Here is an 18,740-nt window from a genome sequence, read left to right as displayed (position 1 = left end):
CTGTAGTTATAGGTCTTTAAAAAAGTGAAGCATAGGCCAAAATCATTTTAATCCTTGTGGGTTTAAATATATTGTGGGCACATATCTAGGCATATTGACCCTATAACAAAAGTAGTGGTTGGTTTTATTCTGGGGAGGAATGATGGAGACTTGTTTGTTCTGTTTTTTTTTGTTTTTGTTTTTTTTTAATGTAGAAGACTATGGAAATGATTAAGGTCATAGGACTCTAAAGTTTGTTAACGTGGAGAATTAAAATTTTTTTTTCTTTCATTATCTAGTTAATTGCACTTAAGCGGAAGATATTTCCCAGGAGGAGGATACAGAAAGAAGCTAGTCCCGATCGAATCAGGGTATAGAAGATCTTCATTTGAAAATCATCTACCTCAGCATTCACTGAGCATTTTGAAACTCGGCATCATAGAGATGTCTTCATGATGTGATGCTTAGCCAGCCTGGCCTGAAGAAGGAAAAGCATCCAGTACAATACTTGTTTTGTGGTATGAATATAGCCTACTGACCAGGAATTGTTTAACCAAGACACAGAAAACTTGTGTGTTGAGTAGCTCTGACCTGGTTTTACTTTTAAAGCATTTGCTCATGGACCCATCATTCTTTTAATGAAAAATCTGACAAGAGAGAGCTCCCAAGTTCCCATAGCAACCATTGCCAACTTTCACATAAAAAGCCTAGGCCAGCTTGGGAGCCATTGTTTTTGTTTTTTCCATTTCCCATTTTTAAAATAAGTAGCTACTAAGTTATCTAGTTACCCTTACTTCTGAAAATAATGAATTGGGATATCAAAACACGTTTTTATAGATGTTATTTAAATAATGCAACAGTATTCACCTTCTATTGGCAATACCTAAATTATGGTTTTTATTAACATTTAAGACCATAAGTGGTCAAACTACTGATGAGATCAATGACTGACATCTGAAGTACTTTGTGCTTGTTTACTTCAGCCCCTAAGAATGTGATTTCATGCAGAGGCCTAATTACAAAGGGCTAGAGTTAAGTAGCAGAGCTACCTTCCAGATGTAATTATGTTTTGGAAATGTACATACTCAAACAGAAGTGCCTCATTTTAGAAATGAGTAGTTCTGATGGTACTGGCACATTACAGTGGTGTCTTTTTTTAATACTCAGTATATTCTAGTAGCTAGCTCTTTCAACTGCTTTCATATAATGCAGGGGTCAGCAAACTTTCTGTAAAAAGCCACATAGTAAATATTTGCAGGCCACATGTGTCTCTGTTGCATATTCCTTATTGTTCAGTTTTAGTGTTTTTTTTTTTTTTTAACCTTTAAAACTGTCAAAAACCATGTTTAGCTTGCAGCTGTACAAAAACAGGCCACCACCTGGATTTGGCCTACAGGCCATTGTTTGCTGACCACTGGGATAGAGAATTCGTATTTTTATGTACGAGTAAGCCCTGATGTTCAGCTGTGTTTTATTTATATCATTATAGTGAATTTCTGGAGATTATATTCCATAAGTCCTTTTTGAACTCTAACAGGTATTTTAAGATCATGATCTCAACAGTATTCTTTCAACACATATTTTGTAAAAAGAACTTGTAGTGTAAATACTGTGTTTGTGCTATAAGTGTTATGTATTTCAAAATGTGAAGTCTCATAAAAACTTACATTTTGTCTGATGCTTTGATTTTTAAATCTTTAAGGAATGAGTTTATTGTTATCCAGATTCCACAATCACTTGAGGGTTTGTACAGTGTAGCAGCGTCTGTGCTGAACACAACTGAACATAAATGGAAAGTAATGTAAGGAGAGAGTAGTACTATAACATACTGGCGAATGTCATGTTATAGGGGGAAAATAAGTTCTAAATGGGATTTATCATATGGTAAAAGTTGAGGTTTCTGGGTATCATTCTAAATGTGAAGAATTTATTATAGAAAAGTTATAGAGAAATTAACATTTGGGTGTGCTGGACATTTCTATGGTTAGATGAATATAGTCCATATCTAATTTAGAGCTTAATAGGTAATAGGATGGAAAATAGAATCATAGAATATCCATAGAATCGTTTCTCTAAATGATTCTGTAGTGATTCTGTAGAATCATTGGAACAGAAGAATCTCAGAAGTTGATGAGTAGTCAGATGGTTTCAAAATTTTTAAAGCCTCAGAATCATTAGTTCAAATGAAATCCTATCAAAGGCCAGTATGTAACACAGAAGAAGGAAAGCTCCTTGTCCTGCTTGACGCCAGTGATGCCTCCAAACTCCCAGGCCTGACAGGCAGAGTTTCAAAATAACTCCCTGGACTACACCCTGCATTTTATCATCAAGGACACCAGGGCCAGGAAGATTATGTGATTTGTCTGAGGTCTCACAGCCAGTTAGAGGCAGAGGTAGGTTGGAGCCCTGATTATGTCTCTTCCCATCCCCACCAGACCGTGCTGCCTCTCCATGACATACAGGCAGAAGCGGGAGAAAAGCATACTCTCTGAAGTCAGACTTCGGGGGTTTGAGTCCAAGATCCTGGACATTGTTTGCTACAATTTGCCTTTCTCCTAAAATGTGGGAGGCAATAACTGGTGTCTACCTAATAGGCTTATAGTGATGATTAAAGGAAAGGACGTATGTAATACATCTAGCACAGTGCCTGGGAAATTACTCCTGCCTGGTAATGTCAGTGGTGATGATGGTAGTGATAAAAGTTTGTATGTAAAGGATTGCTATCCAGACCAGGGGTGAGGTTTTTAGTGTTGTCATTAGGATGAAATGATTACATTGCCCTTAGCTTAGAAAGTTGCACATATTCTCATTTTTTTAAAAAAGTGGTTTTTTGCCTACTTTATTTCTTTGAAAGTATTTTTAAAATTATTTCTACATATTCAAAAAAGTATACAAAGTCTAATGAATAACAGCTCAAGGATTTAAAAGGAAAGTGTAACTATAACTGAGGTCAAATCACTTAAGGAAGAAACAGCACCAATCCCACAAAAATTCCTCCAGAGAGTAGAAAACAAAGGAACACACCATCTAACTCATCCATTGAGGTGAACACAGCCCCACACCAAAGGCTGGCACAATTACCGTAAGAGAGGAAAAGAGAGGCCATCTATCTCAAGAATCCCATATGAAAACTAACAAGCCACATTCCAATATCCTTCAAAGAAACAACTCTTTCTTGATCAAACTGAGTTTACTCCAGGAATGCAAGGTTGACCCAATATTTGAAAATCAATGCAGTTTTTATCAGCAGGACCGAAAAGAGAAATTCCATGATAATCTCAATGAACCTTTCTTCAAAAAAGATTATAAAAAATTTAAAGTAGAGTCTAGCACAATGACTTCGATCTGTTCAACAGTTATCAAGATTTTGGCACATTTGTTTGTTCTATTCTTTCTCTTTGTTGATGTATTTTAAAGTAAATCCCAATTTCATGGAGATAGGAGTACAAAGTTCCAGTTAAGGGGAGGTGAACGGGCTTCTTGTCAGTCTAACTGCAGTGCTCCTTCTTCCACTTGCCCTAATAACAGCTACATCTTAGTGAACACATTGTGTGTGCTAAATGACTTATGCTCATAATTCCATTTCATCCTCACCATATTCCCATTTTACCACTGGGGCCTAACTAGTTTAAGCGGCTTGCCCAAGGTCTATAACTATTTAAGTGGCAATGCCAGCTTTTGTGTGTCTCCAAAATTAACTCTTAGCCACTAAGACACACTTGGATTGCAAGGGACAAAAAAACAATAAAGGGTGGAAGAGACATACCCTGCCAAGACTGTTGCTCAACACAGCCCATCCCGGCCTCCGTATGTCAGCTTTACTTCCCACAGTGGGGTTGTGGCAGTTCCTGGCTCACATCTCTCAGAGAGACAGGAAGCTTCTTCTCTGGCTCCAATATAGAAAACCCTGGTGGAGATGAGTTAATATGATTTGTGCCCACTTCTATAGCCACGGAGATGGAGACGTTTACCAAATGGAGGAGGGGAGGGGTGCTGGCCTGACAAAAACACTAGCTTCACAGAATAAAGTTTGGGTTAATGTGAAAGACCAAGTTCCTGGGTTAAATACTTAAGTTGAAGGCAAGCTGCCATACTTGAAAAAAATTAGAAAAATCAAATTTGTTGATTAGAATACAGTGAATCTTACAAATTTTTCATTATTGAAAAGATTCAAAGAAATGTTTGCAAAGTATCACTACAGTACCTGTCACATAGTAAGTGCTCCATAAATGGTTCACAATTATGGTTATTATGGTTCACAGTTGGTCCCAAGTTGTCTCTCTAATCTTCCTTCTGCTTTTCCTCCCCTGCCTCACCCATGGCCACACACTGTGCCAGCCACATTGAATTTTCCCAAACATGTTATATACACTTTTATCCCTCTGTATCCTTGCAGATGCTATTCTTATTGGTTGACCTGTCTTTTTCTTGCTTACCTATCCATTAAACTCCTACTCATACCTCAAGGTAGGAGTCCATCATTATATTTCATCTACCAGGAAGTTTTCTAAGAGACTAACTGTATCACCTTAGTTCTTTGAAACAATGAATAAGGAAACAAGGAATGTAATATTTAGGCTTTCAAGTGACTTTGACAAGATTCTACACCACTGGTTATTAAAGAAAATGAGAGGACATTATGTCAGAAATCCAGTTACTTAGAGTAAATGGGCAAATATGGAGGAGTATTAATGTGGTCTTCTAAGAATTAGCACTGAGTTCATTCCAGCATTATTTATAATAGCCAAGATATGGAAACCTAACTGTCCACTGATGGATGGATGGATAAAGATGATGTGGTATATATACATATGTTTTGTAATTATTTATTTTCTTCCAAGTTTTTATTTAAATTCAAGTTAGTTAACATATAGTATGTTGGTTTCAGGAGTAGAATTTGGTGATTCATCACTTACATGTAACACCCAGTGCTCATCACCAGTGCCCTCCTGAATGCCCATCACCCATTTAGCCCATCCTCCCACCCACCGCCTCTTCAGCAACCCTGTTTGTTCTTTATAGGTAAGCAACTCTTACAGTTTGCCTTCCTCTCTGTTTTCATCTTATTTTTCCTTCCCTTCCCCTATGTTCATCTGTTTTGTTTCTTAGATTCCACATGAGAGAAATCATATGGTATTTGTCTTTCTCTGACTTATTTTGCTTAGCATAATACACTCTAGTTCTATCCATGTTGTTGGAAATGGCAAGATTTCATTCTTTTTGATGGCTAAATAAAATTCCATTATATATGTACACACACACACACATTTATCCATTTATCAGTCAGTGGACACGGGCTCTTTCCATAGTTTGGCTATTGTTGATAATGCTGCTTTAAACATTGGGGTGCATGTATTCCTTCAAATCTGTATTTTTGTATCCTTTGGGTAAATACTTAGTGCAACTGCTGGGTCATAGGGTATTTCTATTTTTAACTTTTTGAGGAACCTCCATACTGTTTTGATTATGTGGTATATTTATTTATTTATTTATTTATTTTTTAAAGATTTTATTTATTTGACAGAGAGAGACACAGCGAGAGCAGGAACACAAGCAGGGGGAGTGGGAGAGGGAGAAGCAGGCTTCCCGCAGAGCAGGGAGCCCGATGCGGGGACTTGATCATATATTTATACAATAGAATACTACTCAGCCATAAAAAGAAGGAAATCTTGGCATTTGTGAGAGCATGGATGAACTTTACGAGTATTAGGCTAAGTGAGATTAAGTCAGAGAAAGACAAATACCATATGATGTTACTTATATGTTGAATGTGGAAAAAAAAGCCCTCATAGGTACAGGGAACAGACTGGTGGTTATCAGAGGGAAGTGGTTTGGGTGTGTGAAAAAGGTGAAGGGACTCAATTATATGGTGACAGTAACTAGACTTATTGTGTTGATCACCTTGTAGTATATGTAAATATCAAATTATGTTATACATCTGAAACTAATATTATATACCAATTTTATCTGAGACTTTAAGCAATCAAAGTGTGATCAAAGTCAATAAAACACTGAGGCCTTTGTTTGCTAAACTTTAGATACAAGTAGTAAAACATAGGATTAAAAATAGGAAAAAAATTGGGGCACCTGGGTAGCTGACTGGGTTAAGCATCTGACTCTTGATTTTGACTCAGGTCATGATCTCAGGGTCATGAGATCAAGCCCTGCGTTGGAGTCCATCTTGGGCATAGAGTCTGCTTAAGACTCCTCTCTCCCTCTCCCTCTGTCCTCTCCGGCACATCCCCCTCCCCCCACCTGCTCTTGCTTTTTTTTTTTTTAATTTTTTATTGTTATGTTAATCACCATACATTACATCATTAATTCTTGATGTAGTGTTCCATGATTCGTTGTTTGTGCGTAACACCCAGTGCTCCACGCAGAACGTGCCCTAATACCCATCACCGGGCTAACCCATCCCCCCACCCCCCTCCCCTCTAGAACCCTCAGTTTGTTTTTCAGAGTTCATCTTCTCTCATGGTTCCTCTCCCTCTCTGACTTACTCCGCTTCATTCTTCCCCTCCTGCTATCTTCCTCTTTTTCTTTTTTCTTAACATATGTTGCATTATTTGTTTCAGAAGTTCAGATCTGTGATTCAACAGTCTTGCACAATTCACAGCGCTCACCATAGCACATACCCTACTGCTCTTGCTCTTAAAAAAAAAAAAAAAAAGGAAAAGAATTACAGAGCTGGTAGCAAATTAAGGCAAGTACAAAGTCAAAAAATATTTTCAAATTATCCAGTGGAAACTGATTCATGCATAGAAAAAATGAAATACCCCAAATTTAACTGTATTATCTCTTGGTAGTGAGATTATGAGTGAATTTCATTTCTTTCATAAATTATTTATCTTCTACAAATTGTTTTACAATGAATATTTATTTAAGATAACAATTTAACAATAAATTTTAGGTAAAATTATAATGACCTATATTAAATTTTTAGCGGAAAGTAGAAAGTTTTATTAGCTAACCAAGGGAAAGCTAACTTTGAAAATCCATAAGATGTCTTTGGTTCCATTTTAAGAGACTCCGTGTGATGAAATAGTCATTTCAATTCTTGTGTTTTTATTTAGTTGGATAAGGATTAAAATTTGAAACTTATAAATAAAGATAAGTTCTCATTTGGAGCTAGAAAAGCCAAAAGATGACATAATCTAATCTTGATTATTCATGGGGCAGATATCTTTCTTTCTTATTTCCTTTGTGGTTTTCACAGTTTTAAGTTTCCTAACATTTGAGAAAATAAGGCATTGGTGTTAGTATGTCACCAGATGGAGATGTTGAGCTGTTCTTGTTAATGTAGCAAATCAAGTCAGGGGTTCCAAACTTTAGTCAGTATGAGCATGATGTGGAGAATTATTTAAAATGCAGATTCCTGGGGCACCTGGGTGGCTCAGTCGTTAAGTGTCTGCCTTTGGCTCAGGTCATGATCCCGGGGTTCTGGGATCAAGCATTGCATCAGGCTCCCTGCTCCGCGGGAAGCCTGCTTCTCCCTCTCCCACTCCCCCTGCTTGTGTTCCCTCTCTCGCTGTGTCTCTGTCTGTCAAATAAATAAAATCTTAAAAAAAAAATTAAATAAAATGCAGATTCCCGGGATGCCTGGGTGGCTCAGTCAGTTGGGCCTTTGGCTCAGGTCATGATCCCAGGTTTCTGGGATTGAGTCCTGCATCAGGCTCCTTGCTCAGCAGGAAGCCTGTTCTCCCTCTGCCTGCTCTGTCTGCCGCTCCCTCTGCTTGTGCTCTTTTTCTCTCTCTCTGACAAATAAAATCTTAAAAAAAGGAGAGAGAAATAAGCTTCTGTTTAATAAATTAAAATGCAGATTCCCAGTCCTCACCCAAAGAGTTAATTTGGTAGGCCTAACATGGGGCCTAGGAATCTGCATTTTAACACCTCTTTCCTCAACCACCACATTTCCCCACTTCATCTTCTGCTAGTGATCCTGACACAGGCTGGCCCATGAACCACACTTAGAGAAACTTTTGTATTTGAAGCTGTGTATATATGAAAACATTTAGAGAAAGAATACAAACTGAGAACTAAGTAAAACCAAGTCCTGGGAAACTCCAACATCTGATGGTCCATTGAAGAAGGAAGAGTTAACAAAGATACTGAGAAGCTGCCAGAATAAGAGGATAGCAAGAGAATGTATAGCTATAGAAGCCAGATGATGACAGAATGAGGGAGGGGAAAAAAATTTTATGTTGTTTTGACTTAGATAAGAACCAGAGAACATGCATTTGATTTAGCAACATGGAGGTCACTGGTCACTTTAGAGGGAGCACCATTTTAAAGTAGAAAGGACCAAAGGTGGTTTAGGGTGGTTTAAAGGGTATATGGAAGGAAAGGAATTTGAGGCAATAGCCTTAGATAATTCTTTCTAGAATTTTGATGGCTAAGAGGAAGACATAGGGGAGTGACTGTTTGGAATTAAGGCCCAGGAATTTTTTAAGTTGTGAGATATTAGAATATTTGTAAATGTTAATGGGAGGGATAGAGCAGAGAAAGGGAGAGAAAGAATGAATAATATAAGATTCTTAGAAGACAAGAGCCTGTGGAACTCAGAACACAGGAGGAGGAACATCTAGTCTAAGAGGAGGAAAGAATGGACTCAGATCCAGGTAGGCTATAGCTCTGATGGCAGAAGTTTTGGGGGTTACAGTGTGAACTACTCCCTCAGGGAAAAAAAAATAGGACTGTTAAATACTAAGTGTGAAGGGGAAGTGTTACTGTTCATTACTGTTCAAGGCTGAATAGAGTAGAAAAGGCTGGGGACAATGAGTTGCCATAGGGAAATAGAAGAATTTAGGGCAAAGTTGAGGGCCCAACTGAGGCTGGAACTCATAAATAAAAGTGCTACAGGGGCACCAGGGTGGCTCAGTCGTTGAGCGTCTGCCTTCGGCTCAGGTCATGATCCCAGGGTCCTGGGATGGAGCCCCACATTGGGCTCCCTGCTCCACGGGAAGCCTGCTTCTCCCTTTCCCACTCCCCCGGCTTGTGTTCCTTCTCTCGCTGTGTCTCTGTCAAATAAATAAAATCTTTAAAAAAAAAAAAAAAAGTGCTACAAATTTGTTCCTTTGGGTAGTTTTCTCCAGAGGCACCAGAATGACGGTAGGTAGCACAGAGGAAGATAGTTGAGTGTTTGCAGAAATAACATTTTGCCAGACAAATGCAGTGAAAGTACAGGTTGTTATTTGCATGAGACTGAAATGATGGAATTTGAATCAAAGACAAGAGGGGGGCCCATGGAGAAAGGAAAAGTAAAATGGTAATGGATTGAAAGTCTGGATGAGACTGGCATGTAGTTATATTGTGAACAGATGAGACTAAGTGACCTGGAAAGGTGGGACGTATTGGTTTGAGTGTAGGATATCGGACAGGGGAATTGTGAAGGTGGAGCAGCTTCAGGTGTGGCCGTAAGAGCTGGGGAACTTTAAATGAAGTGCAGGGCCAGGTCATTTTAGATGAGGACCTTAAGAAACTGAGAGGTCAAAAGATGTGGGCAAGAGTTGGGGTGAGAAGACTGCCAAATGCCACTGTATTCAGTAAATGAACAGGGGAGACCAAGAAGGAGATATTAAAGATACTTGGACATCTACCAAAAAAAAAAAAATAACTAAGTTTTTTTTTCCCCCTGTGATTGCAAAAATATCAACTAGTTATGTATAATCTTGTCCCTTTCAAACCTTCTAAGGAAGCTCCTTTGTTTTGGTGAGTGGAATTATAGGGTGGATACAACAGAAGCATGAGAAAGTTATGTTGTTTACAAAAGAAAGTAATAGAGTGACCTAAAGGGGAAGATCCAGGAAAACAGGAAAATGGAAAAATAGGGAAGAGGTGTATTAGGGAAGCAAGCAAGAGAGGTAGTGGGAGAGAACTGGCACCTGCCATGAGGCTCTCTTAAGGGCACTTGGAAGGAAAAAGCTCCCTGGTTAAAGGGATGTCTACGAAGTTGTTCTGTTTGATGTGCAAAGTGTGTCACCTCACTAAACTTAATAAAATCATATCATTTGCCTATTACAGGCAGAATTGGATGGGACAACATGTGAGAGACTGGCCTCAAGACTGTGAGATCAGTGACTACCACAGGGTCCTTCTAAACTAGTCTATGCAAGCAGTCTTCCTTTTGATTAAATAGCGGTGGACTTCTTAGATCTTTTTTGAGAAATGCCTTGTGACATTTTATATCTTCTGAGTAACTCTTATGTTTGAAAATTGAAAAAACGTATTTTCCATCGCTAAATTTGCATTTGTTAATAAAATATTTAAACTCTAATTTTTATCAAAATTTTAAATTATATATTATTTAATATGTCTGGCACTGGTAGCATTCATATGTTTGATATTCAGGAAATGGTATACCAGTGTCTCAACAAATACCCATTATAATATTAGTAATGTTGATAACAGGTTTACTGAGTACTTGCTATATGCTATTGAGTGCCTACCAAGAGTTTTTATGCCTTATTTCACTTTTTAAAATCCAAAGTTCTATGAGATAAATACCATTATGCCCCTTATATTAGTGAAGAAAGAAACAGAGGCTTAGAGAGGTCAAGTAATTTACCCAAGGTCTCACAGTTAATAAGTGGCAGAGCCTAATTTAATTTTGTTCTAAATTTTCACGTCATGTTTTAAAACATTTTTATGAGTTTCTCCTTGAATAACATTGTACTTGCTGTTAGAGGTGTCAACACGTGACTGAGTTTCTAGGTGATAAAATGTGAGCAGAAATAATATGTGTCACTTCCAGATCTAGCCCATTAAACCTCCTACCCGATGCTCCTCCATATTCTTTTCCTATCTAGCTGGCAGGGACAGAGACCACTTTTTGGCAACTTTGGAACCCCTAAGTTGAAGATGGCAGAGTTTCCATCAGCCTAGGTCCCTAAATGACTGCACACTGAAAGTTCCCTGAGGACCTCTTTACTTTCCCAGTACTGTTATAGGAGAAATAAACTTTTTTTTTAAGTCATTATACATGCTTGGTTTTATTTGTTGCAGTAATAGTCTACCCTAGCTAATGCAAACTGGGTAAGAAAAATTTCAGTTATGTACTTCTTTATCATTCACAATTGCATTTGGTTGCATTTCACATAGTGACTTAACCAAATATAACTGCACACACTGTACCCGAGATACAGGGAGGTGCAAAAATGTAAAAGAGGTTTGTGATAACTTATTTGCAGAGACAGCTACAATAATTCCCCTGTCTCTGTATGTAGACTTGTGCTGCTCCGCCCATCAAGAGGTAGCATCTGGGGCATGTGGGTGGCTCAGTCTGTTAAGCCTTTGGTCAGGTCATGATCCTGGGGTCCTGGGATCAAGTCCCACATTGGGCTCCCTGCTTCTTCCTCTGCCCCTCCCCCTGCTCATGCTTTCTCTCCCTCTCTTTCTCTCAAATAAATACAATCTTAAAAAAAAAGAGGTAGAATTTATTTCTTCACTCTCTGAAGATGGGCTCGGCCATTTGAATAACTTTGGCACATGGGACAAATGCAGAGGTTTGAAAATGATTGTGCTTTGGGGCTTCCTCTTTTGACTTCAGCTGGAACCCAGAAACCATGATGTGGATGGGCTTGAAGTAGCTTCCTGGAGAACCCACTTTGAGGAAAACTGAAACACCCCAGCCAACAGCCTTCATGCCCCCAAATATTACAGCATAAAACAAAACTGGATATACACCATGGGATACATATGAAATATAAAAGGATGTAGGAAGTTGAAAAGTAAACATTAGAAAAGATATACTAGATAAATACTAAACAAAAGCAGCACAGGGAAGTTTTATGAATATAAGAAAAAACAATTTAAAACAAAAAGCATTATTAAGGGCAGTACATAATGATTAGAGTTTCAACTTACAGAAAGATGAATAAATTCTAAACTTTTATGTACCTAACTAGTTTCAAAATACAAAAATCAAAAATTAATAGCACTGTAAGGGAACACTTACAAATCCACTATCAGAGTAGAAGACTTTAACACATAACCAATAACCCCTCAATTATTCCTAGGCCAAGGAGACAAAGGTATCAACAAAGTCTTAAAAGATATGAATGATACAATTAGTAAACTTAATTAGATGGACATATCTAGAACTGAGCACCTCCAAATTAGAGCTTACCCATTCTTATCAAGCACACAGAGAATAATTTTTTAAATGGCCCTTGTGCTAAATAAAGCAAGTGGTAACACATTTAATATCACAGGTATGATCCAGATTATAGGTTATCGAGTTAGAATATTTTAAAGATTTTTTTTTTTTTTTTTGACAGACACAGCGAGAGAGGGAACACAAGCAGGGGGACGGGGAGAGGGAGAAGCAGGCTTTCCGCGGAGCAGGGAACCCGATGTGGGGCTCAATCCCAGAACCCTGGGATCATGACCTGAGCCAAAGGCCAGAAGCTTAACGACTGAGCCACCCAGGCGCCCCTCAAGTTAGAATATTTTTATTAAAAAGATAAAATTGAAGAACTACATTTGTTTGAAAGTCTAAAAACATTAAATAACTCAGGAGTCAAAGAAGAACTCATAATGGAAATTTAAAAGTACTTAGAACTTGATGGTAATGAAAATATTGCATATCAAAACTTGTGGGATTCAGTTAAAGGGTACATAGAAATTTATCAACTGAAATGAGTATCTTGGAAAAGAAAAAAAGACTGAAAATAAACAAGTTAATGATCCAACATAAAAAGTCAGAAAAAACAAAAGAGAACAGAAGGAAATAATAGCAAAAATTAATGAAAGAGAAAACTAAGATTTACTAGAAAAGATCGGTAAATAAAAAAGTCTAATAGCAAAGATACACCTCTGGTGATGTTTAAAAAACAAGGAAAGACTTGGGGGAGAATCTGCATATGGAGGTTAATGGTGACCCCCCTGAATCTGAATCTCTCCACACATCTTCTCTGAGAACCATAAAATAGCAAAAGCGAAAATAAAATCATACATAACCCATGCCTTTAGCATTACCAGGAAACAGAGAATACAATGAATTTTCTAAGAGAAGTGGCTCAGTTGGTTGAGCGACTGCCTTAGGCTCGGGTCATGGTCCTGGAGTCCCGGGATCGAGTCCCGCATCGGGCTCCCTGCTCAGCGGGGAGTCTGCTTCTCCCTCTGACTCTCTTCCCTCTCGTGCTCTCTCTCTCTCATTCTCTCTCTCTCAAATAAATAAAATCTTAAAAAAAAAAGAAAAATTCCAACAGAGCTTGTGCCACTGCTGTACCCACAGGCTCGCAGCACCCAGGTGCCCCACTTTCGTGTCGTTAAGCATTTTAGGAGCGCCTTGGTGGCTCAGTCGGTTAAGCGGCTGCCTTTGGCCCAGTTCATGATCTCCAGGTCCTGGATCAAGCCCTGAGTCGGGCTCCCTGCTCAGCAGGGAGTCCGCTTCTCCCTCTCCCCCAGCCCCTCCCCCTACTCGTGCTGGCTCTTGCGCTCTAATTAAAAAAAAATAAAATACAAAAGCATACTGGAACTAGTGGAAAGATACCCCTTGCTCTTTGCTGGAACATTTTAACATCATTAAGATGTCATCTTTTCCTAAGTAAATTTATAAATTTAATGAGATCCCAATAAAAAGTCAAGGTTTTTCTGAAACAGGAAGAAACAGAAAACTTGAACAGAACGATAACAAGCAAAGAAATTGAATCAGCAATCAAAAAATTCCCAAATAAACAAAAGCCCAGGGCCAGATGGCTTCACAGGTGAATTCTACCAAACATTTAAAGAAGGGTAAATACCAATTTTTCTCAAACTATTTCAAAAAATAGAAAAGGGGGGGCGCCTGGGTGGCTCAGTCGTTAATTAAGCGTCTGCCTTCAGCTCAGGTCATGATCCCAGAGTCCTCGTATGGAGCCCCGTATCGGGCTCCCTTCTCCGTGGGAAGCCTGCTTTTCCCTCTCCCACTCCCCCTGCTTGTGTTCCCTCTCTCGCTGTGTCTCTCTCTGTCAAATAAATAAATAAAATCTTTAAAAAAAAAGAAAGAAAAGGGAGGAAAACTTCCAAATTCATTCTATGAGGCCAGCATTACCCTATACCAAAACGAGATACAGACTCCACTAAAAAAAAAAAAAACAACTACAGGCCAAATCCCTGATGAACATGCAAAAATTCTCAATAAAATACTAGCAAACTGAATCCAACAATACATTAAAAGAATCACTCACCACTGATCAAGTGTGATTTATTCATGGGTTGCAAGGGTGGTTCAATATTCACAAATCAATGTGATACACCCCATTAATAAAAGGATAAGAACCATATGATCAGTCAATAGATGCAAAAAAAGCATATGACAAAGTATAACATCCATTCATGATAAAAACCCTAAAAAAAGTAAGTTTAAAGGGAAGATACAACATAATAAGGGCCATATATGAAACACTCACAGCTAATATCCTCAATAAGGAAAAACTAAGAGGTTTTCCTCTATGGTTAGGAACAGGACAGGGATGTCTACTCTCACCACTGTTACTGAACACAATCCTAGAAGTTCTAGCCATAGCAATCAGATAACAAAAAGAAATAAAAGGCATCCAAATCAGCATGGAAGAAGTAAAACTCTCACTACCTGTAAATGACATGATACTCTATATAAAAAACCTGAGAGACTCCACCAAAAAACTGCTAGAACTGATACACGAATTTAGTAAAGTTGTAGCATACAAAATCAATATACAGAAATCTGTTGCATTTCCAGTGGCACCTGGGTGGCTCAGGGCATGATCCCAGGGTCCTGGGATTGAGCCCTCTATCAGGTTCCCTGGTCAACCGCGAGTCTGCTTCTCCCTCTCCCTCTTCCTCTGCCCCTAACCCTGCTTGTGCTCTCTCATGCATGCACTCTCTCTCAAAATAAATAAAAATCTTAAAAAAAAAAAGGAATCTGTTGCACTTCTATACACCAATAATGAAGCAGCAGAAAGAGAAATTAAGGAACCAGTCCCATTTACAATTGCATCAAAACAGTAAGATACCTAGGAATAAACCTAATCAAAGAGATGAAAGACTTGTACACTCTGAAAACTATAAAACACTGATGAAAGAAATTGAAGACAACACAAAGAAATAGAAAAACATTCCACGCTCATGGGTTGGAAGATCTGTGTCATCCCCCCTCCAGCTCACGCTCTTTCGCAAATAAATAAAATCTTAAAAAACAAAACCTCTACAATGAGGTATGTCACACCTGTGAGAATGGCTAAAATAAACAACACAAGAAACAGCAGATGTTGGCAATGATGTGGAGATAGGGGATACCTCTTGCACTGTTGGTGGGAATGCAAACTTGTGCAGACACTCTGGAAAACAGTATGGAGGTGCCCCAAAAGTTAACACCGAACTACCTACTACCCACAATCCAGCAATTGCACTACAAGGTATGTACCTAAAGAATAAAAAATACTAATTCAAAGGGGTATGTGCACCCTGATGTTTACAGTAGCATTGTATACAAGAGCCAAATTATGGAAACAGCCCAACTGTCCATCAACTGATGAGTGGATAAAGAAGATGTGGTATATATAGAATGGAATATATTATTCCGCCATTTTTATTCTTTTTAGAATGAAATCCTGCCATTTGCAATGACATGGATGGAGCTAGACAGTATTATGCTAAGAAAAATAAGTCAGTCATATAAAGAAAAATACCATATGATTTCACTCAAAACAAATGAGCAAAGGGGAAAAAAAAAAGAGAGGGAGGCAAACCAAGAAACAGACTCTTAACTATAGAGAACAAACTGCTGGTTACGAGAGGGGAGGCAGGTGGCGGGGATCGGTAAAACAGGTGATGGGGATTAAGGAGTGCACTTGCTGTGATGAGCATCTGATGTTTTATGGAAATGTTGAATCACTATATCGTATACCTGAAACTAATATTACACTGTATGTACACTAACTGGAATTTAAATAAAAACTTTTAAAAAGTCAAGGTTTTTCTTCTTAGACACAAGATGATGCTAAAAGTCACGTTTTTAAAAATGCAAAAGGGCGCCTGGGTGGCTCAGTCGGTTAAGTGTCTGCCTCCAGCTCAGGTCATGCTCGCAGGGTCCTGGGATTGAGTCCTGCACTGGGCTCCCTGCTCAGCGGGGAGCCTGCTTCTCCCTCTCTCTCTCTGCCTCTCCATGCTCGCTCGCTCTCTCTCTCAAATAAATAAAATATTTTTTAAAATGCAAGAATAGCTAGGAAATCCCTGAAAAAAGTAGCTATGAGGGGCAACAGGCCTATCAAATATTAAAATATGCTCATGGGGCACCTATGTGGTGCAGTTGGTTAAGCTTCCGATCTTGGTTTTGGCTCAGGTTGTGATCTCACCGTGGTGAGCTTGAGCCCCGAGTGGGGATGGGGATCCCCACTAAGCAGGGAGTCTGCTTGAGATTCTCTCTCTCTCTCCCCCTCTCTCTCTTGCACCTCCCACTCTGTGCACTAGCACTTTCTCTCTATAATAAGTAAATCTTTAATAAATATATATACACACTCACAAGTGTCTATAATTCAGTGTGGTACTGGTACATGAATGATAGGTCAGTGGAATGTAACAAAATCCAGATGTTAACCCAACTCCTTATGGAAATCTAGTGTATAATAAAGATAGTATTTCAAATCAAGCGGGGGGCAAAGGTTGACGTTTTAGTAAATGATGTTGGGATAATTGGATAGATATTTGGAAAAAGATGAAATTAGATCTGTTCCTCACACTATATAGAATTCTGTCTGCCCTTCAGAGTTTACATTCTAAGGGGTTTGGGGGACAATAAAGTAAATAAATTACATTTATAATAAAAAATGGTAAGTGCTAGGAGAAAGGTATATAGGGAAGGGGAATAGGGAAAGAGAAGTAAGGTGCAGAGTCTGCATTTACAATATCTAAAAGTAGGGGTGGAAAAGGCCTACTGATATGAATACTAGCATTTGAACAAAGACTTGATAACACAGAGCAAGTCATGTACATAGACTTCATTCCAAACTAGGTAAAAGCAGAAAATTACAAGCCAATCTCAGTCATGAAAATGGACACAAAATGCTGTATAAACCAAACATAGCAACATGCTTAAAAAGCTAATATATCATGATCAACTTGGGTTTATCACAGGAATGTAGGTTTGGTTTAACATTAGAAAAACATTAGACAAATGTTAACATTAGAAAAACATATGAATCTCATATGATTGGAGAAATATAAATTTGCAGACCCCAAAGCAGTATCATTTTATACCTGCTAGAATGGCAAAAATAAGAAATCTGACTATACTGGGGAGCCTGGATGGCTCAGTCGTTAAGCATCTGCCTTCTGCTCAGGTCATGATCCCAGGGTCCTGGGTTCAAGCCCCACATCGGGCTCCCTGCTCCACGGGAAGCCTGCTTCTCCCTCTCCCACTCCCCCTGCTTGTGTTCCCTCTCTCGCTGTGTCTCTGTCAAATAAATAAATAATATCTTTAAAAAAGAAAGAAATCTGACTATACCAAGTAGTGAGTATACTAAACAATGGGAACTCACTCTGTTGCTGGGGACATAAATTGGAAACCAGTTCAGCATTACTGAATATCATCCATTTTATGACCTAGCAACTTCACACCTAGATTCTCTGCAAAAACTTTAGCATATATGCACGAGATCAGAAATTCATAGTGGCACTGTTTATACAGGCTATGCTCTGAAAGCAACCCACATGTGCACGGTCAAGAAAATCAATGAATAAATTGTGGAAGTGAGGCACAATAAAATGTCATACAGCAGTGAAAATGAAAGAAATATGGCTACAGCTAATAATAGATTCTTAGTGACATGCGAAGAGTGGCAGAATATTACAAAAAAAAATTTTTTTTTTTGGTATCACCCAAACACAAAACCAAACAAGGTTAAGGACATTCATGTGTAGTAACAAAACGTAGAAAATGGGAGGGACGACGATTTACACTTTTTCAGGATAATTAAAACAATATCTCTGAAAGGGGAATTGGGGGCGGGGATGGGATGGAAAGGATTTCCTGAGAAAATGCCAAGGGTTCTGGTACAATTCTACTTCACAAATTAGATCATATGTTCATCATGTTTCGTAACGTATACACTCCGTAACTTTCAAATATAAAAATTTAAAAACTTAAGTGGAAAAAAAGGAAAACTAGAGAGGAATATACCTCAGGAGCGCCGGCCTGCGTAGGCCATGGCCCGCCGCAAGGCGCTCTGGGTCAGCAGTCTCGTGGTCAGTTGCCCGTGGGGGCGGAACCTGTGGCCTTCTATACGCATGCGCGCAGCCACCAGCCAATCAGCGACGCCCTCAGCGAGACGACTCTGGCTTTTCTCCCGCGTGAATTCTGAGTTGCTTCAGAGGAGAGTCGCGCTAGCCAAGCGTACGTCTCAGGTGAGGAGCTGGAGGGGGTGGAGGCTGGTGGCAGGGACACCTGTCTGGAGACCTATACCTGTGGGTGGTCTTTGGCCATTGGGGTTTTTTTTCAGGCGTGAGGAGGGGAGGACTTTGTCAAGCGCGCGAGTCTGAGCCAGAGGCTACTCGATCTGTGAGGTAAATCTTTCCTATTGGCTCTACTTGGGGCCTCTGACAGGAAAATGAAGTCAGTGAACTTCACTGAGGGCAGGGCCTTGAGCAGGCGAGGGGCGGGTGGAAAGGCGAGGGCTGAATGGAGTCTGACTGGTCACGACGCCCTGGGCAAGTTTATATCCTCCGGGGAGCAGTGTGGGCCTTCGTCCCTCTGCGCGTCTCTCCCTCGTGACCGCCCCAAACCCGTCAGAAACAGAACGAAC

The 18,740-nt window shown here is 39.2% G+C and overlaps 2 protein-coding genes across 2 annotated transcripts in view; one reads left to right on the top strand and one right to left on the bottom strand.

The window, feature by feature from the left end:
- The window catches only part of GNPTAB (N-acetylglucosamine-1-phosphate transferase subunits alpha and beta), a 72,204-nt gene extending 70,559 nt beyond the window's left edge, over positions 1-1,645 (top strand). Inside the window, exon 21 of the mRNA XM_028121638.2 lies at positions 279-1,645. Coding sequence (XP_027977439.1) covers positions 279-356 — 78 coding nt within the window. The 3' untranslated portion in view covers positions 357-1,645. The remainder of the gene's footprint in view (positions 1-278) is intronic.
- Positions 1,646-3,150: 1,505 nt separating this feature from the next.
- Positions 3,151-18,740, bottom strand: part of CHPT1 (choline phosphotransferase 1) — a 54,243-nt gene continuing 38,653 nt past the window's right edge. The window contains exon 8 of the mRNA XM_088025303.1: positions 3,151-6,629. Coding sequence (XP_087881429.1) covers positions 6,486-6,629 — 144 coding nt within the window. The 3' untranslated portion in view covers positions 3,151-6,485. The remainder of the gene's footprint in view (positions 6,630-18,740) is intronic.

Source organism: Eumetopias jubatus, unplaced genomic scaffold (assembly GCF_037043125.1).
Source record: "Eumetopias jubatus isolate StellerSeaLion01/CBP00866 unplaced genomic scaffold, mEumJub1_p1.0 scaffold_8, whole genome shotgun sequence".
NCBI classification, from domain to species: domain Eukaryota; kingdom Metazoa; phylum Chordata; class Mammalia; order Carnivora; family Otariidae; genus Eumetopias; species Eumetopias jubatus.
The sequence above is the reverse complement of the archived record's forward strand: the minus strand, read 5'-3'. Positions and strand labels throughout refer to the sequence as shown.